Consider the following 22,394-nt stretch of genomic DNA (forward strand, 5'->3'; position numbering starts at 1 on the left):
CCAAGACATCATCAGCCAGGGGAAAAACCCTGAAAAAAGAGAAACCAGAGGCGAGAAAGAAGCCATGCTGCTACCCCCTCTGACTCCCACCCCCTGTGCCCGCTGAAGAAGCTAGGAAGCTTAGAATTTTGAGACGAGGCCATGAGGTCTAGTTCCAGGAGATCTCACTTCCATAAAAAGAGCTGGAACACCTGAGCCAAAATTCTCAATATCCAGGATGTAGAAGATTTCACTAGTACTAACATTTACACTTTCTAGAGCGTACACAGTGCTGTACACTGTAACACACAATAAATGGCCAATCACAGATTTTGTGGAGAGAAAGTCTATCCAAACTCTTTTCCTGACCCATAAAATGATCTGCCAACAGAAGAGGAAGATGACTGTCCACCCACTGAAGTAGAATTTTACCTACTGAAGTAGAACTTTACCTACAACTTTACCTACTGCCCAGGCTGTAGAGAAATACCCCCATCCTAATACTGACTGAAAAGACCTTCAGCGTCATTCCGGAAGAATGGTCTGAAGCTCCAGAAACTGTAGCCTGACCATGCTCCAGAGTAGAAGAATGAACAAGTACCGAGTCGCCTCTTAAGACCAGACTCCTGGAGCTGAGGATGGAAGGCTGAGGATGGAAGGCACCGAGCCCCCCCAACCCGACATCTCGGGATTATTGGTGGCCATGAGCTAGTCCAGCAAAGAGCGAGGCATGCCTTTGAAAAGAGAAATCTCGCTGAGCCACCAAATCATACAGAGCAATACTTGAGGAGCCTACCAAATAATTGAGATACCAGGAACCACCGGAACAAAAGTGACTGCTGTAGTGATATAATGGGAAAGCAAGCCGAAGTTCTCAGTGGAGTCAGCAACATGGATCCTAGAACCTGTACAGAATCCCATACTCTTAGTCATGGTAACCAAAGAAGAATGCAAACCTGAGACTGTGAACCATCGCTCTAGTCTCTGGGAAGAAACATATTTCTCTCCCATATGAATAAAAACATCTCCCCGATATACCCATAAATAGTACAGGAGAAAAGAGCGCTGTGCCAATTCGAAGATTCACATCCAAAGAACTGAGGAAAAGAAACCACCCTTTTCGTGTCAGTGAAATGGCCCGACTGGAAGACGTCCGAATCAAGCAGTCAGTCAAGAAGAAATTAGGTGAATCGCCTGGTAGCGCCAAAACGGTACCACTGCCCACATTATCTAAAATGTTCATGAAGCCTTGGGTAGGCGAAATGGCATGTGCCAAAACTGAAAGTGCTGCTCCAAGAGAGGCAAGCAAACCTAGTGCAGATTCGGAGTCCATAGTGAAAATGTAAATATTCTCCCAGTTTTTCTGCAGAAATGTGTAACTCTGAGAAACTAATTCAGCAGAATGGGGTCCAGCCTGCCCAATGCCCCCGTCTTGGGCACCATGCAGTAAGTGGAACAGCGTCCCTTAGTTCCTGAAGAACTACAAGAACTGCCATGAGGACCAGTAACACTTAAAAGGGAAACACAAAACAAGAACTAACTGGAAACCTGAGGCGGATGCAAAGTTGCAAGCATCCTGAAAAAAGTTCACAGCCCCCTGACCTGACATTATAGCATCTTCTCCCTCATGAGAAAGCATGAAGAGTCATTGGAAGAAGTCTAGATCCCTCAGAATGAAGTGCAGAAGGTCAGGGAACAGCAGGATGAGAACTGAAGGATCTGTAAGAAGAAAGAAATTCTCCCAGGAAAAATCAAGTTTCGCAATGTAAAGAGGAATATACTGGAACCACGAAAACAGTACTAACTCCATGCAACGTGAGCGAAATACGTATGTCCTTTAAAGTGAATACATACTAGACGCAATCAAGATGATGCCTCTATCGCCCCGTGGAAAACAACAGCATCCTAACAGGTATCAGACAAAGCTCACATCGCTAATGAGAGCTTCAGGGATGAGGCTAACCGCCACACAGTGCGCGCTCCTCCGCGCATTTGATAGAATAGGTAACTGGCTCCTGGTTAGAAGGAGCTGTACAGCCATTCCTGTCAGGTCAGGAGGTCCGTCTAGCATGTGCCATGAGAAGATGGCGACAGGAGAAATCAGTGTGATAAGCATGGAAATCTGAAGTCCAGGCCCCCTCAGAAATAGAGAAAGAGAGTCCTGGCCACAGAAAGATGCGAAGTGTCATTATGCCCATAGAGACAGCCGGAACTTGGAAACAGTTAGTACTACCTTTAGGCATATAAATCCTAAGCCACTACTAGACACATGCGGCGCAGCACAGAGGCCCAAATAAGAAGGACAGTTACCAACAGACAAAAGCTCAATCTGCAGGGACCCCAAGAGAGACAATGAGATACCCATGTGAAATACAGGGCACTATCTTATTGCTGATCTCACTGTGCTGTGAGTTGCCATATGTCGGCTCAGTCCGGAGACAAACCGAGACTGGGTGACCTAGCACAGGTCAGAGTCTCTCTGGTAATTCCCTTGAGTGCTAACCCCAGAGTCCGATTAAACTAGCAGCTTCCTTCAAGGGAATACAGCAGGAACACAGACAGACACATAAAATCTGCCCAAGCTTGTCCCAAAGCTGGTGCAACACATACAACTTGTCTGAACCGGAAAGGAAGCCGCAGCATACCCTGACCAAAGTCAGCTGCTGCAGCTCTCCCTCCATCGCCGGAGACCCAAGTGCACGCCTGATTCTCGCTGACACGTGGCCGCCGCATCAACGCTCCTAGAAACATAGTCGGATTCAAGCCCCGCAAAATTTACTCTGCTGCGGCATGCATAGAAAGAAAGACTCGGGGAATAACCAGAAGAACGGTGGGGTGCTTCCCACAGCGCCGGAAAAAACATGTCCCATCTCATGCGCGCTGCTATACACCGGCACCTGCACAATCAGCTGCACATGGCCGTGACAAACACCGACGAAAGAGAGCCTTGGAATAAACAGGACTACTACTGCTGCACTGAAACTCAATGAGGAGTACAAGTGCAAGCATGAAATCGCACCGCTACTGTTGCGCGTGCATGCAAAGGGCGGGAAAGTCCCGGCTCCCTCAATGGATTCTAGTCATAAAACTTAGCCTCAATAAAATATCCACTCCTTAAACGTATATTGACCGAACCCACAGTACTAAGACTCCCAAACAGAACCTGAAGTTCAAACAGACATACTCACAAGCTTGTTGTTAGGGCTGGTTGAAGCCAGTTAGAGCTGGATGAGCAGCACTAACAGAGCAGAATGTAGCAACTGTAGCCTCTTTTTTTTTTTTTTTTTAAACGGAGAAGGGAAAGAAGAAAAAATCTAGACCCAGTCAGACCCTCTAGCAATGGAGGAAGGGTGAGGCAGGGACCTGGGGGGGGGCCCAGGTGTAACCCCTAAAGCTGGCACCATTCAGCCGGACACCTCTGTCTCACTGAAGAGAAAATCTCAACAGGAGAAATAGCATTGCCAGCTCACTGAAGAGAAACCTCAACAGGAGAAAATAAAGTTCCAGTCACAGCCAGAATTCAGGAGCTAGTTGAATAGCGACCATTTCCTGCTGGGAGATAGAGAATACTGGAGATACAGGAGGAGTGCCAGCCAATATGACCACCTGTTAATCAGTTTCTCTATCTCCGCCTGCTGGTAGATGTGTGCTATCCCATTGGTCTCTGGATTCATCTGCTGCTGTTGCTAAGGAAATATTGTTAACTGCACAAATCAACCGGAACCAGATGGGCAATCTATAAGCTTGTTTAAACAAGTACTATAAATCTGGCCTAATTTAACATTTTACCTTGTGCCTTTCTGCCTTCATTTTCCAGCTAAAAATAAAAGACTATCCAAATACTTACGTGAGGGGACAGTTGTACTGTTTTGGTGGTTTTCATTAGAGACAAATAAGTCTTCTTCTCCTTCTGTAGAAGAACTTGAGGAGGATTCACTAGTGAGATCATTTTCACTGGAACTGCTAGAGCTAGGTAGCAATGCATACTTTCTACGTGCTAACACTACCCGCTTTTTCCTCTGCATTAAAATTCGTTCTTTTTGCTTTTGCGTTCGCTGTGACGTGTTTTTCACAAATCTCTTCCTATGTGGAGGTTTCCTTAAAGTACTGTTATGAAATGGTCTTTTTATTAACAAGCCTGAAACAGAGTCAGTCTCAGTCCGTGCCCACTTTTGTGACCTTGCACTATGTGGTCTACTGGAACTATTCAATACTGCCTGGGACTTTCTTACTGGAGTATCCTTTTCCTCATCAGATGTCACTGTGTCAGAATCTCCAAAATGCAAACTAGATGAAGGTGAAGAGATACAGTCACTAAAGGATGAATCATTGTCCTCATCACTCTGAACTTCAAGATGCTGTCTGAGTTCTAAAACCCCCTGGCTTTCTTTGACACCACAATTCTGAGTGTATGAAGGGCCAGCCTGCTGGCTCTTGCGTTTTTTCCGCACAGTGCCTTTTCCTTGCTCTATTCTGTTGCTGTTTATGTCTTTCTGCTGCTTTTGAGTATCGTCACATAAGCGAGAAAACTCATTTTCCACTTTGCTGGCAATCATGTCAACTTCTGCAGGGAACCTTTTGGCTGCCCCAATGGGCTCAGGGTTCAACAAGACCCCCTTTAGGCTTTCCTGTCTCTTTGGTTCATCAGAAGGAACTTCACTCTTCATATCCGCTTTTAGAATACAAGACTGGTTACATTCAGAAGTCCATGCACTGATGAGCAACCACAAAGGCCTGAAAAGACAAAACAAGGTATGGTGAGAATAAAATTGAAATTGTTGTTTACACTATGTTATAAAGGATTTTTCCACGAGGCACAAGCTTAGTATTATATACCCATAATAGTTTCTTTTTAAAATAATTTTTTTTAGATTTGTGGCAGCAAGAAAAACAAAACATCAAGTGACAGAGAGAAATGATACAAATGCAGAAATAGACAATGTGCATATCAATCAGCAGGAATAACGCCTGGGCACCCTGGGAAAAAGACCCCCCAGACTGCCAGACACACCAAACAGCAACACATCATAATGTATGCCACACACAAAACCTTGATTTTTTAGTATAACTTGTCAACCATTCCCAGCCCCCCCACATCCCTCCACCCAGTGGAAAACAGAAGTAATCCCCACCCCAGGCCACACCCCACCCCAACCTCCTCTATGTCGTGACTCAACACAGTGGCCAAGACTACTAGACCCTCACACCCTCCCCTGTGTCCCCTTCAGAAAGGCATGCCATAGTGCCCAGTATTGCTTCTTCCTCGACCTCTGGTCCTGACGCTCCCCCTGAAGTTCCCCGCAAGCCATCTCCCGCATAGACCCGGACCATACCTGCACAGTCAGAGAGTGTTCAGCCATCCACTCCTGAATGAGGTGCCACTTGGCTAGCAAGATAGCTATGGCTATAAAGGTGCATTGAGCGATTGTCAAACCTTGCCTCTCCAGATCCCCTACAAAATTAGAATCTGATAAGATCATTGTATCGTGATGGAGAGCACCCCCAACAGCACTGCAAATATGCCATTCTAATATGTTGCTAAGGCTTCAAATTCAACCAACATATGTATAAGGTTACCTTTGGCATGCTTACATCACAGACACTCAGACTCCCATAGACCGGCTCTAGTCCCTGAGCATCTAGTGACATAAGTCCGATGCAAGATCTTAAACTGCATTTGCTGCAAATAGGCACTGCGGGAACTGCAAGCAGCAGAAATAAAACACTTCGGAGACTTCTTCCCCCAGAATCCAAGCCTGAGCCAAAGAGGCCATAAATGAGGTAGCTCTCTTTGATCTCCCCAACCTATACCAGATGGAAACAGAATTGGCAAAAGGAGGAAGATGCAGGAAGTAATGATCAATCTTGATTAAAGTTCCTCCTTGGGGCAACTTGGTGAGTTCGCTACGATAATAATGGCATAGTTGTAAATAAGAAAAAAAAGTTGGCACTGGATCCCCACCATTGTTTAAGAATGTCCTGCGTGGGAAAAGAACCCATGCCCATGCCCGCCGTGCAATGACCTAGGTATCAATCCCACCTAAACCAGTCTTCCAATTTGCTACTCCCCTCTAATCCCAGAAGGAATCGTGGATTTCCAAGCACCGGAGACATAGCCCAGTTGCCCATTGCCCCCTCCCCCCAACATGTTTCCGCCACCACTTCCAGGCCTTACGCAACGTGTCTAGCCAGATTTTACAGCCCAAGGGAACACACCCTCTCCACAAGCCCTGAGAAATATAAGCCATGATAGTGTAAGGATAAAGCCAGGAATCCAAAAAATCCCTCGGTGTGAATCGAGCACTCTTCGTTTGTGCCTCATGGACCCAACGAAGCAGCATAGCCACTTTATATAAACTAAACTAAACCTTAGGTTTGTATACCGCATCTTCTCCACGATCGTAGAGCTCGGCACGGTTTACAGGACTAAGATAAAATGGAACTCCAAAGAATGGTTGTGGGTTAAGAGTAAAGGAGAAAAAAAAAGGGGGGGGGTTGGGTACCAGAGAGGGAGGAGGTGTTACATTTTTGAGAAAAGCCAAGTTTCAGATGTTTTCGGAAGAGTTGGAAGGAGCTCGAATTTCGGAGAGGAGATGTAAGGTTGTTCCAGAGCTCGGTGATTTTGAAGGGGAGGGATGTCCCTAGTTTTCCATCATGGGATATACCTTTTGTCGAAGGGAAGGATAGTTCTAATTTTTGGGAGGATCTGGTGGAGTTAGGATTAGAGGAATTCCAAGATAGTGGAATAACGGGAGGAATAATGCCATGAAGGATCTTGAAAGTTAGGCAGGCACATTTGAAGTGAACACTGGAGATTATTGGAAGCCAGTGAAGCTTGGACAGAAGTGGCGAGACGTGATCAAATTTACTTTTTGCAAAAATAAGCTTAGCCGCAGCATTCTGAATTCGCTGGAGTCTGAGGAGGCTTTTCTTAGTTAGGCTTAAGTAGATAGAGTTGCAATAGTCTAATCTGGAGAGGATGATGAATTGTATAAGGACGGAAAAGTGGTTTTGATGGAAACAGGATCTCACTTTCCTCAGCATATGAAGGCTAAAGAAGCATTTTTTTACCAGGGAGTGGAGATGGTCATTGAAGGATAGTGAGGAATCCAAGATGATGCTCAGAACTTTGCTTGAGAACTCAAGCTGTAGTGAGGGGCCGGAGAACAGTGGAATGGAGGTGGGTAAATGGTCTAATATTGGACTGAGCCAAAGTAGTTTTGTTTTGGACTCGTTTAATTTCATTTGAACAGTGAGGGCCCAGGTTTGGAGGTTCGAAATACATGAGGATATGTTCTCGGAGAGGTTAGTGAGGTTTGAGTTGGTCTCGAGGAGGACAAGGATGTCATCAGCATAAGTGTAAAGTGTTTCAAGGGGGCATAGATGGAGGAGTTTTAGAGAGGACATATAGATATTGAAAAGAATAGGAGATAGAGGTGAACCTTGAGGGACTCCATATGTCGGTTTCCAGGGGGAGGATGAGGTGCCGTTCATGTAAACAGTGTAAGAACGGGAACGTAAGAATTTTGAGAACCAGTCTAGAACTGTGGAGTTGATGCCTATCTCGGAGAGTTAGAAAACTAGAATATCGTGATGGACAATGTCAAAAGCAGCAGAAAGGTCAAATTGTAGAAGAAGAACAGCAAACTTATTACGAGAATGAAGTTGTTGAACCTTAGAGATTAGTGAGGCCAATAGGGATTCGGTGTTGAAATTGGGTCCGAATCCATATTGGTAAGGAAGGAGAATAGAGAATCTTTCTAAATAGGATGAGAGTTGGGAAGATATGATAGACTCTAGCATCTTGGTTAGGAGAGGGATATTTGCTATTGGACGATAGCTGGAAGGAGTGGAGGGGTCAAGATCAGATTTTTTTAGTAGTGGGGTCAAAGCGATGTGTCCCATTTCAGAAGAGAATAGGCCCGATAAAAGAGCAGAGTTTATAAGTTTGGTGAGAGATGTGATGGCCTGTGTGGGAATTTTCTCAAATAGGTAGGAGGGGAATGGGTCCAAGGTACAGTTGCAAGTTTTTAATTTGAGACAGAGTTTAGAGACCTGCGATTCGGATACGAGCTCAAAGGCAGTCCAAGATCTGTCAGCTCGGGATGGGGTTGGAGATAGGTAGTGTAGGGATGGAACTGGTGGGAACCAGGGAGTTGTAGGAGATTGTAGGCGGGAAGGAGCGTCTTAGAGAAGTAATCTTTTCATTGAAGAATTTTGCTAGAACATCAGCTGACGGAGAAGAGGAGTGGAGTCGTTTTTAGAGGTTAAGGAGCGCCAGATGTTAAACAATGCACTATTCTGGTTGTTGGATCTGGAGATCTTGTCTCCAAAATAATTCTTCCTAGCTTTTTTTAATATTGTATTGTAGAGCTTGATATTGACCCTCCAGGTCTGTCTGTAGGGGAATTAGATTTTTTCCATTTGCGCTCCAAAGCTCTACATTTCTGCTTCAGTTCTCTGTGAAATGGAAGGTACCAGGGGGCCTTACGGGGGTAGGAGATGGTTTTAGTGGATAATGGAGCAAGAGAGTGGTAGGTGGATTCAGAGAGGGCGATCCAGTTGTGCCAATTGGTTTCTGGATCTGTGGGCTTGGGAACGGAGGGAAGCTGTTTAAGGAAATTGGTCCAGAACAGATCGCTCATAATTTTTTTGCGGAAGGTAATGGAATTGGGGGGAACAGGATAGGGCCCCAAGATGCGACATGAAAATGGGAAGAAAGAAAGCTCCTAAGAAGTGGTCTGACCAAGGGACGTGTTCCCAGCGAGCGTCATCGGCTGAAGTTTTGTAAGAGGTAAGATCGAGGAAACTGATGAAATCTAGTGTGTGCCCTTTTTCATGGGTTGGGGAGGGAGCAGGGGGAAGTTGTTAAATTCAAACGCGTCCTTGCTGATGATGTCGTCAAGGTGGAGATTAATATCCCCGATAATCAGTAATCTTTGAAATTTAAGGAAGGCGTTTGTAATGGTCTCGAGGACGAGATCAGAGGATTTGATCCAAGGCGTAGGTGGGCGGTATAGTAGCAAGATACCCAGTGGGTGAGGGCGGAGTTCATCATTGACTGAGGCTAGCATATATTCTAGTGAGGGGTGGCTGCCCTTTTCAAGGAGCTGGACGTCAAAGAAAGATTTGTAGAGTAGTGCCAGGCCGCCTCCTTTTCAGTTAGGTCTGGGTGAGAAGAGGCCTTGGTAACCGTGGGAACAGAGTTCGTTTTGTGTGAATAGGTCGTCTTTAGCAATCCATGATTCTGTGATGCACAAGAATCCAGGGTCAAAATCATCAAGAAGGTCTTTCAGAATTTGGATCTTGTTGCATGCGGATCTGACATTGCAATAAAGTGTCAGGACTGGGGTGAGAGAGTCAGAGGCATGGGTGGGGAGATTAGCAGGAGGCAGAGGTTTTAAGGAAGCATGATTGACTTTTCGGGTTTTTTTTTTTTTTAAGGGGTGACTTCTGGTGCGCATCAGCGTGGGGATTCTGAGGCTAGGGCAGATATTACTGGCATTTGAGGGGTCGAGTGGGATGGGAGAGGGAGGTTTCAGGCTGAGGGAAGTGTTGAAAGAAGAGCATAGCAGGAGAAGAAGGAGCCAGAGGGGTGGCTTCATGGTGGGGCTAAGGGAAGCCTTTGGGCTGGGAGGCAGGACTAAATTTGGTTCGTGTGTGAGCAAACTCAGCAGAGGAGAGGTTTAGTAACAGCTCCGGGAGGGGCTAGGGTTTGTTGTTCTCTAAGAGAAGGATAAAATCAAGAGGACAGCATGGTATCTAGTTGAGAAGATAGGAACGAGAGTTGAGCATCGGGTTTCTTTTTTTTTTGTGTGAGAGCTAATCAGAGGTAGAGCCTAGCAATGAGTATGATTTAGCAACAGAATACAATTTGGCAACTAGACAATTTTCACATATAACCGTAAATCTGGCAAACCCAGCCCCCTTTTTCCCATCCCTGGGTCAATTTGAGATAACATGACCGCCAAATGAACGAACCTATGATGAAACAAAACAGGCGTTCATGACTATTCCAGATCCAGACCCAGAAGAGGAGCATTTGCATGGGGTATAACAGTTTGGATAATAAAACCATCTTAACTAAAGCTTTTCTTCCAAAAAGCGACAAAGGCAGGTCACCCCAATGGCTATAATAGTCTTGGAAACTCTATTTTAGCAACAATGTTTTGCTAATACACACGCGCCCAATCGACATGTAATAAAACGCCTAAGTATTTTAAATCAGAAGTGGCCCAATGAAGAGGAAAGATCGGCAAAGTACGAAAAGCACAACGACAAGTAACCGGAATCATCTCAGATTTCTCAAAATTGATCGTAAGTCCTGAAAAAGTTCCGAATTGATGAATCAGGGAGATTATGCACGGTAGATGAATGATGGCGACTCTGATTACTAAAAGCATGTCATTTGCGAACATGGCAATGTGTCGCTCCCACCACTATGCTAGCTATATCTGGAGAGCTCCTGATTTTAATAGCAAGAAGTTCCAAAGACAGGATGAATAATAGGAGGGATGGGGGCATCACTGCCATGTGCCATGGAAAAGCGAAAAAGACTGTCTTGTCCCCATTGAACAGTACTGTCGGAATCTTATAAAGAGCAGTGACCCACTATTCCAAACTGGCGCAAGACCCAGAATAAATAGTCCCAAGTAACTTTATCAAAAACCTTTTCGGCATCTAAACTTGCCAGAAGGTCGTCTCCCACTCGGCCCCTGCCCTCCCGCAAGGCCACCAAGGCTGTCAAAATGTTTGCCGACACGAACCATCCCAGAACGAAACCCATCTGATCAGCATTAATCAATGATGGAATCACCCTGCTCAGCCGCTGAGCCAGAATAGATGTTAAAGATTTTCATATCTTGGTTGAGGAGAGAAATAGGGCAATAGCAGCCAACCAACTCCAAGTCTTTGCCAGATTTTGACAGAACCACCACGGATGCATGACACTGCTCCGGTAGAAGCTCCCCACCCCCGGATGAATGTCCCCAGCCATTGCTGCCAATGCAGGCCCCACCTGAAGTTTCAAGAGCCTACATTTCTGTTTAAAATCCTGTGTTTTCAGCCATTGTATCTGCTGATTACATGTAGAAGGGAGAGGCTCTGATTTATTACTAAGGTTAACTGCATTATCTTTGGGACAGTGCTGTGAACAAGTCTGCCCTGTGAACTTCTAAAAGCTAAGTTACTCAGCATTTCATATTCTGCTCTTTTCACTGTTTTTCAGCATTATATCTGCTTAATTTCTCTTCTCCTCCCTGTTTCTTGCTTTAAAAAAACACAAAAAATAAACCCTTCTTTCCTCTGTTAAATCTTATTTCCTCTTCCTCTTCATTAGAATAAGGATAAGACTTATATTAACTCTAATTAAATCCTGGTGCCTGAGGCACAGGGTGACTAACATTGGGAAAATCCTGTTATAAATCCTGCGTTTTGGGGTAGCCACTGATCTGGTACCGAGCCTGCATTTCTGATTAAAATCCTGCGTTTTGGGGTAGCCACTGATCTGGTACCGAGCCTGCATTTCTGATTAAAATCCTGCGTTTTGGGGTAGCCACTGATCTGGTACCGAGCCTGCAATTCTGATTAAACTCCTGCGTTTTGGGGTAGCCACTGATCTGGTACCGAGCCTGCAGTTCTGATTAAAATCCTGCGTTTTGGGGTAGCCACTGATCTGGTACCGAGCCTGCATTTCTGATTAAAATCCTGCGTTTTGGGGTAGCCACTGATCTGGTACCGAGCCTGCATTTCTGATTAAAATCCTGCGTTTTGGGGTAGCCACTGATCTGGTACAGAGCCTGCATTTGTTTAAAATCCTACGTTTTGGGGTAGCCACTGATCTGGTACAGAGCTTGCATTTCTGTTTAAAATCCTGCGTATTGGGGTAGCCACTGATCTGGTACAGAGCTTGCATTTCTGTTTAAAATCCTGCGTATTGGGGTAGCCACTGAACTGGTACAGAGCCTGCATTTCTGTTTAAAATCCTGCGTATTGGGGTAGCCACTGATCTGGTACAGAGCCTGCATTTCTGTTTAAAATCCTACGTTTTGGGGTAGCCACTGATCTGGTACAGAGCCTGCATTTCTGTTTAAAATCCTACGTTTTGGGGTAGCCACTGATCTGGTACAGAGCCTGCATTTCTGTTTAAAATCCTGCGTTTTGGGGTAGCCACTGATCTGGTACAGAGCTTGCATTTCTGTTTAAAATCCTGCGTTTTGGGGTAGCCACTGATCTGGTACAGAGCTTGCATTTCTGTTTAAAATCCTGCGTTTTGGGGTAGCCACTGATCTGGTACAGAGCCTACATTTCTGTTTAAAATCCTGCATTTTTGGGTAGCCACTGATCTGGTACAGAGCCTGCATTTCTGATTAAAATCCTGCGTTTTGGGGTAGCCACTGATATGGTACAGAGCCTGCATTTCTGTTTAAAATCCTAGTTTTCAGCCCTTGCATCTGCTGATTAGGTGTAGAAGGGAGGGGCTCTATTTTACTACTAAGGTTAACTGCATTATCTTTGGGACAGTGCTGTGAACAAGTCTGCCCTGTGAACTTCTAAAAGCTAAGTTATTCAGCATTCCATATTCTGCTCTTTTCACTGTTTTTCAGCATTATATCTGCTTAATTTCTCTTCTCCTCCTCCCTGTTTCTTACTTAAAAAAACAAAAAACAGCACAAAAAAATAAACCCTTCTCTTTCCTTTGTTAAATCTTATTTCCTCTTCATAGGACTAAGGGTAAGACTTATAGTCCCACCCATCCCAGGGACCACTGTTCATATATAGAGACCCAAATAATCAGGACTACTCAAATCAAGTCACTTCACAAAACAATCAAGATGACCTTTATTCAATGCAATCACTGTGGTGCTTTAATTCCAAGACACACTATTTGGAGGCTTAAGGCTTGCCCCATCTGTCTTCAATTTGCTAGTATTAAGGAGGAGCTCTGCAAACTTAAACAGGAATTGGATACAATTAAAGCAGCTTCCATCACTCCACAAAATCATACCAACTTACCACCTCTACCTCAAAGAATAAAACAGCCCAGGAATAAATGGGTCACAGTAGGCTCAGGAAGACTACGACATGTAACACAGAAACATCCACTTTCACAAATATTACCTCTACAAAATTCCTTCGCTCCACTAGTGCACTGCAATACTCAAGAAAACAGAAGGGAGGTGGGACTGAAACCAATGAAGGTAACTCAAGAGAACAAGCGCACCCTAAGCACAAATAAAAAAAGCCAAAAACAGAAAACTATTACTGTTGGGGGATTCCATCATCAGAGGCATTAACCTTGGAACACAAGGCGAGGAGACCAAAATAGTGAAATGTCTTCTAGGATCCTCAGCTACCAGGAGTCCCAGGCAAATACAGACTATAATTAAGGAAGAAACTAAGGATTTTAACACTGATGTTGTCATCCATCTGGGAACAAATGACCTGGCCAACAACTCCACACTTGCAGCACAGAAAGCTTTTTGGGAGCTTGGTGAGGGCTTGAAACCTTTGGTAAAGACTTTAGCTTTTTCTGAAATACTGCCTTCATATGGAAAGGGAGAGCAAAGAGTGAAAAACACAGAGGACTTTAATAGATGGCTCAAAGCCTGGTGTCATCAAGAAGGTTTCAGATACATAGGATGATGGGGAAATACATGGAAGGACAAGAAACTATATTGCACTGATGGGCTACATATTACTACAGCAGGAAAAAAAAAACCTTGCAGAGAAATTTAGACAATATGTTTCTAGGCATTTAAACTAGAAGGTGGGGATGGTGTATGTATGAAGGACAATTATAGAGACCACCCCGGCAAAAGAAAAGATGTGATAGTAGTAAAGATTGCAACATAAACAATATCAGCAACTCATTTCTTAGCATTGCAACGGAAAGTGAAACGAAACAAAAATCTATACGAAAAAGAAGATTATCGCTGAAAAATTGCTGGAAAGCGATGACCACAAATGCTCGCAGTCTAAGCAACAAAGTTCATGATCTGCAAGTCCTGATGTTAGAGGCAGATCTAGATATTGTCGCTATCACAGAGACATGGTTCAGTGAATCAAATGGATGGGATATAATCTTTTTAGGAAGGACAGAGATGGTGAAAAAGATGGAGGAGTAGCTCTCTATGTAAAGATCAATATCCAAGCGACCGAAATGCAAGGGACCTGGGGAGAGGAAGAAACGATATGTATCGCTCTAAAAAAGAGAAGATGGAACTTCTATCTACGTGGGTATAGTCTACAGACCTCCGACTCAATTGCAGCAAATTGATAAGGATCTGATTGTGGATATCCAAAAGTTTGGAAGGAAAGAGGAGGTTCTGCTGTTGGGAGATTTCAACCTGTTGGATGCGAACTGGAATGTTCCGTCTGCGGAATCGGAAAGAAGTAGGGAGATTGTGGATACCTTTCAAGAGGCTCTGCTCAGACAAATGGTAACGGAACCCACGAGGGAAAAAGCGATATTGGATCTGGTCTAGAGAATGACACGGTGGCGGTTTACCCGCGGCCACCACGTTTAGCCGCGGGTAACCCGTCGGAACGGGGAATGAAAAATAACAGTCGCTACGGGGACAAGGCCATTCACCGCCCGTGGAGCGGTGAATGGTCTTGTCTCCGCAGTGAGGCATTTAGGATTGCGCGGTCCCCGCAGCCACCGCCCGCCCGTAGCGTTTAGCCAGCTCCCTCCCCCTACCTCACCTTAAATTCTGAGTTTGCCGGCTTCCATTTTCCTGAGCCGCACGCGTTTAAAAAGCCGTGCACGCGCGGCTGCGCGCGAGTCCATCAAGCTTATCCTCTGACACAACCGGAAACAGGAAGTTGCAGGAGAGGAGAAGCTTGATGGACTCGCGCAGCCGCACGTACGTGTCTTTTTAAATGCGTGCGGCTTGGGGAAAAAGGAAGACGGCAAACTCAGAAGGTGAGGTGGAGGGAGGGAGCTGGCTAAACGCTGCGATCGGGTAGGTGGGAGCTCCTAGACCGTGAGATCGCGTTTGTTCCCGACTCATACTAGGAAGGAGGGAGTGAAAGGAAAAAAAATTCTGGGCCAAGGGGATGAAGAGGGAAAGAAAGAAACCCACAGCAGGAAAGAAAGGGGAAGACAGGCAGGTGAGCCAGATGCTGGAAGGAGGGGGGGGAAGAAAGAGGGAAAGAAGCTAGATGGGGTTGAAAAGAAGAGACACGCTGGTATGGAAGAGGAAGATAGGGGAAATCTGGACAGAGGAAGGTAATAGAAAGAGGGGAAATTATGTGCATGGGGCATAGGGACAGAGACATAAGGGGACATGCCATGGGGATGGTATATGGACACGGGGGGGGGGGGGCAATGGCAGATACATAGGAGAGATTAGAAAAGGGGAAAATAGGAACACAGAAGTTTGTGGGAATGGGACAGGGACAGAGCTTGCAGGCTCCAGCGGCTTGCACAAATTACATTGTAACGTGCCACGAAAATAAGAGGGAGGGAGGTAGATAGATAGGCCACGCGAGAGGAGCTGAAGGGTGGTAGAAAGGAACAGATTGTAAAGGAGGGAGGGAAGGGTGGAAAGGAATAGAACAAACATTGAAAGAGGGTAGAGAAGAACAGACCCTGAAGGGAAATGTGGAAGACAGAGTGGGGAGAAGATGCTGGAAGGGAAGAAGACAAGATGCCAGACTATGGGGGAGCGGAGGGAAGAAGATGGGTGCTAGACCAATTGGGGGAGGGTAAAGGGAGAGGCACAGTAACAGCAAATGGAAGACGCAGAGAGAAGACACACAGTGGATGGAAGGAATTGAATGAGAAGATGTGGAAAGCAGAAACCAGACAACAAAGGTAGAAAAAAAATTATATTTATTTATTTTTTGCTTTAGGATAAAGTAGTATATTAGTTGTGTTGATAAAAATTTATAAACAAAGCCCTGCCAGCTGAACATCTCTTTCTCTAGTTCAGCAGCAGGAACTTTGATTTATAAGAAAGGAATAAGCTAAATATTACAGTACTAAGGCTTATTTGGATGCTGCGGGGACGGTGACGGGGCGGTGAAAGGGATGGCAGTGGCGGTGACGGGGCGGTGAAAGGGATGGCAGTGGCGGTGACGGGGCGGTGAAGGGAATGGCGGTGACGGAGCGGTGCAGAGGATGGTTGGCCGGGGACGGGGCGGTGACAGATTTTTTCCCTGTGTCATTCTCTAATCTGGTCCTCACAAATGGAGAGAGTATCTCTAATATTCGAGTGGGTGCTCACCTGGAAAGTAGCGATCATCAAACGGTTTGGTTTGATATAACGGCTAAAGTGGAGAGCAGCCGTACGATACTTAAAGTCTTAGATTTCAAACGTACGGACTTTAATGCAATGGGAGAGTACCTGAAGAAAGAGCTGTTAGGATGGAAAGACAGTGGTCTAAGCTGAAAGAAGCGATAAAAATGGCTACGGACCTTTATGTGAAGAAAATCAATAAAAACAAGATAAAAAGGAAACCGATATGGTTTTCCAAACTAGTGGCGAAGAAAATAAAGGAGAAAGAGTTGGCATTCGTGAAATATAAAAAAAACCAAGAAGAGGAGTGCAGAAAGGACTACAGGGTGAAACTGAAAGAAGCCAAGAGAGAGATACGTCTGGCAAAAGCACAGGCGGAAGAACAAATGGCAAAAAATGTAAAATAGGGAGACAAAAATTTTTTCAGATATATTAGTGAAAGGAGGAAGATGAAAAATGGAATTGTTAAACTAAAAGATGATGGGAACCAATTTGTGGAGAGTGATGAGGAAAAATCAAACGTGCTAAACAAATACTTCTGTTCTGTGTTCACAGAAGAAAATCCTGGAGAAGGACCGAGATTGTCTGGCAAAGATACACGAGAAAACGAAGTAGATTCTGCGCTGTTCAGGGAGGAGAGCGTTTATGAGCAACTTGAAAAACTGAAGATGGCAAAGCAAGGGGACCAGGCGGGATCCATCCCAGGATTCTAAGGGAGCTCAGAGAGGTTCTGGCGAGTCCTATTAAAGACTTGTTCAACAAATCTCTGGAGACGGGAGAGGTTCCTGGGGATTGGAGGAGAGCAGATGTGGTCCCTATTCACAAAAGTGGTCATAGGGATGAAGCGCAAAACTACAGGCCGGCGAGTCTCACTTCGGTTGTTGGAAAAATAATGTTAGTGTTGCTGAAAGAAAGGATAGTGTACTTCCTTGAATCTAATGGGTTACAGGATCCGAGGCAACATGACTTTACAAAAGGTAAATTGTGCCAAACGAACCTGATTGAATTTTTTGATTGGGTAACCAGAGACATATGCTGGATGTAATTTACTTAGATTTCAGCAAAGCCTTTGATACAGTTCCTCATAGAAAGCTGTTGAACAAACTTGAAGGGCTGAAGTTAGGACCCAAAGTGGTGAACTGGGTTAGAAACTGGCTGTGGGACAGATGCCAGAGGGTGGTGGTTAATGAAGTCGCTCAGAGGAAGGAAAGGTGAGTAGTGGAGTCCCTCAGGGTTCGGTGCTGGGGCCGATCCTGTTCAATATGTTTGTGAGTGACATTGTTGAAGGGTTAGAAGGAAAAGTGTGCCTTTTTGCAGATGAACCAAGATTTGTAACAGAGTAGACACTGAAGAGGGAGTGGAAAATATGAAAAAGGATCTGCAAAAGTTAGAGGAATGGTCTAATGCCTGGCAACTAAAATTCAATGCAAAGAAATGCAGAATAATGCATTTGAGGATTAATAATCGGAAGGAAGCATATATGCTGGGAGGTGAGAAGCTGATATGCACGGACAGGGAGAGGGACCTTGGGGTGATAGTGTCCGAAGATCTAAAGGCAAAAAAACAGGGTGACAAGGCAGTGGCGGCTGCCAGAAGGATGCTGGGCTGTATAAAGAGAGGTGTAGCCAGTGGAAGGAAGAAGGTGTTGATGCCCCTGTACAGGTCATTGGTAAGGCCCCACTTGGAGTATTGTGTTCAGTTTTGGAGACCGTATCTGGCGAAGGACATAAGAGTTTAAGCACTCCTGAGGAGGGTGACAAAAATGATAGGAGGCTTGTGCCAGAAGACGTACAAGGAGAGACTGAAAGCCCTGAATATGTATACCTTAGAGGAAAGGAGGGACAGGGGAGATATGTTTCAGACGTTCAAATACTTGAAGGGCATTAACGTAGAACAAAATCTTTTCCAGAGAAAGAAAAATGGTAAAACCAGAGGGTGGTGGATGCCTGGAATGCGCTCCCTTGCTGCCACAGTCAAGATGAGTTACAAGTATAGTAAGAGCCATGTAAACAGTTACAAATAAATATAAAAAGAACACAGCTAAAAATGCAATATAATAAATATTTGTAACTTTGTGTGAACAAGTCTTTATCACAAATGAAAATACTGCTTACAGATTCAAGATGGCCGCGTGCCGATGAGAGCGTGTGAGACGCCGCCAGAGATTCTAATGGAAAAACTTTTACCTGGTGCCGTTTCGATGCCGAAGAGGAGAGGGAAAGGCGCTTCTGGAGCCTCGAGGCGCCTGGAGTCTCCTCTTCAGATGTCCATGGAGGATTTTTTGCAGCGTCTGAACCAAGAGGCAGCAGCTGCATCGGGGAGTCGCCCGCTGGAATCGCCGGGGAGGAGTGAGGTCGCGGCAAGCTTCCCTGGGCTAGAGTCGACTCTGAGCCCCGATGCTAGAACCCCGCCCCCTCAGCCGCAGCGTGCTAGCTCCCCACGGGAGAGTAGCCAGCCCGAGGAGGCAGACTTCGTTTCCCGGGAGGCTGGAATGGGCGAAGCACTGGAAGAAGATGAGACTGCAGTGAGAACAACAAGGGGACTTGAAATGGAGCAAGGTTTCCAGAGAGAGAAGACTGCCACTGTTGTGGAAGCTGGTACAATGCAAGCAAGAATTTTCTCTGTTCCTAAACCCATGAATGTTACCCTAGACTCAATTTGGGACTTGGTAATTACTCTGGGACAAACATTGTCACCACAAATTAAAGTATTAGAAGAGAAATATTTAGAACAAAGAAATGAAATAAATGGACTTAAAGAGGAAAATATATCGATGAAAAATAATGTGGAAAAAATAGATAAAAAGATAATTGAAGTAACTCAAATCCAAACGACACTGATTAAGGATAATCTTAACCTTAGGAGAAAGGTGGAAATGATGGAAAATAATATGCGATTGAATAACCTTAGATTTTTGAACTTTCCAAAGATCCCTTCTTTATCAGCAAAAGAAGTTTTGAAAAAGTACTTTTGTGAAGTTCTTAATGTTCCTAATGATGCCTTTCCTCCCTTTTCCAAAATTTATTATTTGCCAACATCAAAAAATTTGGAAGAACAGCGACCACCAGAACAACAAGGTCAGGGTGAACAAATGGATATAACATTATTATTGGAATCTTCAATGAGGGAGGTAGCTATTCCAGCTACCCTATTAGCTACGGTGGTTCTATCACCAGATAAAAATTGGATATTACAGCTTTATTTTAAGAACAGACATAAAGAATTTCTTGGACATAAAATTCAAATATTTCCAGATGTGACAAGGGAGTCTCAGAAACGAAGGAAGGAATTTTTGCTTCTTAAGCCTGGGGTCACTGCAAGGGGGACATCATTTCTTTTACGATATCCTTGCAAATGCATTGTAAAGTATAAATCTTGCAATTATATTTTCTTTGAGCCCTCTCAGTTGACAGGATTTCTCTCCAGGAGGGGCCTTGAAGGGGGAAAAGATCTCAATGTATAAATTTACTTTTGGTCCACTCTCATCTGACCGCCTAATTGCAATTTGAATTTATTCTTTTTCTTTTAATAATTCTCACTCAGGAACATCTTGGATCTCAATTTAATTTTGGGACTTTAATTTTGATGAGTAAATAGTAATTTTGTCATATAATTGTTACTTCATTTGTTTTATATTATGTTGACTCAATCATATTCTGTACAAGAAGATTATTCTTGATAATATGTTCAAAATATAAATAAAGATGAAAAAAAAAAAAAAAAGAAAATACTGCTTACATTTATAAAGTCAGCCTACAAATTCTGTACAAAACTTATTAATGTTTCTTGATGAAATGCTTCCCCCCTCCTCCCCAATTAAAATGTAGGCCTCCAGAGAAGCTTTTTTTAAGCTCTTGATGCTTTAGCTTGCCTTAGTCAGTCAGGTTTCTAGAATCTCACTAATAAATATGAATGAGAGACAATTACTCGCACTGCCATCAATTTACACATTAGGACAGTGGTTCTTAAACCTGTCCTGGTGGAACCCCAGCCAGTTGGGTTTTCAAGATATCCATAATGAATATGCATGAGGCAGATTTGCAAGCCTATCATCTGTTATATGCAAATCTGCCTCATGCATATTCATTATGGATATCTTAACCTGACTAGCTGGGGTCCCCCCCAGGACAGGTAGGTTTAACCACCACTGCATTAGGAATATCCTGAAACTAACCGGCTAAACAATATTAGTCTCAACATCTAAGCTATAGTTTTGAGCTGCATAGTAAACAAAAAAGCCTGCCGTTTGCTGAATATAATATATACTCAAATATAAACTGACCACAATATAAACAACGATGACTTTTTTCTCCAAAAAAGGTTGACTCAAATATAAACCAAGGGAGTGTGTGCCGAGCCCTGCCTTACACCCAGCCCTTCTTCCCTTCCTACCCAGCCCCCAATGCCCATTACAGACCTGCCTGAAGCCCTGGAGGTCCAACAGTGTGCCAGAACAGGTACGATCCTTCCCACAAATATGGCACGGCAGGCCGAGTTTGGCAGTGGAGAGGGGAGAAGACTTGTCAGTGCCAGCGATCCCAGCGGCGCAGACTTCACCAAAGGGAAAGCAGCGCCCAACCGTCATTGCCCTGCGAGTCCTACAATGGTCAGCACGGCATTTTGTGGTATTTTTGTCAAGCACTGTTAGGGCAAGTCACGTCGGCGAAATTGGCCGAGGTGGAGCTGAGGGATATGGGCTAGGAGAAGCCCCTGGCGCAGACACACACCCAGCTCCTCAACCCCATCATCACCATCACCTCCGTCACCGGGGAGAAGCTGGCCGCTGAGCGGCGCCTGGCCCAGACTCCAGCCGACCCTGCTGAGCAGCATTAACCCGGCGAAGGCACTGCAACCGCTGGCTTCGGCCATGGAGAGGAGCGTCCCCCACAGCCACCGCGAAGGGGAGGCCATGGTTAGCCCGGATGGCATGGTCGCCGAGGAGCCGCGCACGGTCAAAATGGCACAATATCTGTCCAAAAAGAGACAAGTTCATCAGGTTTGGCATGCAGGAGGAGGATGTGAACATCTCGGTCGTGTTCGAAAAGCAGAGACACTGGATCTGGGGCTTCCGGTGTGTTGGCAAGGATCGGATGATACCTGGTGAAATTTGGTGGCCTAGCAGTGAAGTCATCTCAATCTGGACTTTAATCCGACTGTTCTGATTTTTATTTTCACTTTTTTTCCAGTTTATGTTTTATTGTTAATTTCATTCATTGATTTGCCCCTTGTTTTGTTTTATTTTTTTAACATTTAAATTTCTCCAAAATTCTATTGCTCAACGGTTCCTCCTTTCTGCAGCTATTCCTATCTCTCTTCTTTTCTACCTTTCAAAGTCCAGTGTTCTCCCCAGAAAATTTTCCAGCCGGGTGGCATGAAAAAGTAGCCGGGTGGGGTGGGACGGGGAAATTTGGTGGTGGGGAAAATTAAGGGCTCCTTTTACTAAGCTGCAATAGCGTTTTTAGCGCGTGCACAATTGCCACGCTACACGGCTAGAACTAACACCAGCTCAATGCTGGCATTAGTGTCTAGCACGTGCGGCAATTCTGCGCGAGCTAAATGCGTGGTAAAACCGCTAGTGCAGCTTAGTAAAAGGAGCCCTAAATGTGTACTATTTGTATTAGTTAATTATTATTAGTTATTTTTCAATGCTCAATATGGCAGCCTTTCTTAAGGTTTGACACTTGTTCCATAATTTTTTTATTAAATTTAAGAAGTATCCAATTCTAGAAGTGAATAATTAGATATTTTCCCTCTTTCAAATGGTATAGAGCAGCGTCTCTCAAACTTTTTTAACTCCGGCACACTAAACGGAGCAAATGTTTTTTGTGGCACACTAAATGCAGCAAATAGTTTTCATGGCTGGAAAAAATTTCTGGGGTGAATACTGTTGCCGTTAGTTTTCAAGGTCCAATCACGTCAAAGACTGATGCTTATCTGGGCAGTTGTATAATAAAAAGAATGGATAAGATAAGTAGAGAAGTGAAATTGTCATGAATCAGAGGGATACATACCCTGTAGGTCCTAAAAGCAGGCTTGTGGATCTAATATAATAAAATGATAGGCCGCGCATGCGCACTAAAAAAAACGTGTTCCCTGATCTGTCGTGAAAATACGAGTGCGCATGCGCAGGTTTTACGTCACCACCTACTCGCTTTGTACTCACGGCCGGGG

The 22,394-nt window shown here is 44.6% G+C and overlaps 1 protein-coding gene across 7 annotated transcripts in view; it reads right to left on the reverse strand.

Annotated features, from left to right (window-relative positions):
- The window catches only part of RNF111 (ring finger protein 111), a 289,510-nt gene that overhangs the window by 246,381 nt on the left and 20,735 nt on the right, over positions 1-22,394 (reverse strand). For 5 of the 7 annotated variants that reach the window (XM_033920213.1, XM_033920212.1, XM_033920210.1 and 2 more), the window contains one exon: positions 3,827-4,713. In XM_033920213.1, coding sequence (XP_033776104.1) covers positions 3,827-4,713 — 887 coding nt within the window. Of the gene's footprint in view, positions 1-3,826; positions 4,714-5,312; positions 5,432-22,394 lie in introns of all 7 variants that reach the window. The other 2 variants (XM_033920215.1, XM_033920217.1) reach the window with 1 other exon arrangement.

Source organism: Geotrypetes seraphini, chromosome 14 (genome assembly GCF_902459505.1).
Source record: "Geotrypetes seraphini chromosome 14, aGeoSer1.1, whole genome shotgun sequence".
Lineage (NCBI taxonomy): Eukaryota > Metazoa > Chordata > Amphibia > Gymnophiona > Dermophiidae > Geotrypetes > Geotrypetes seraphini.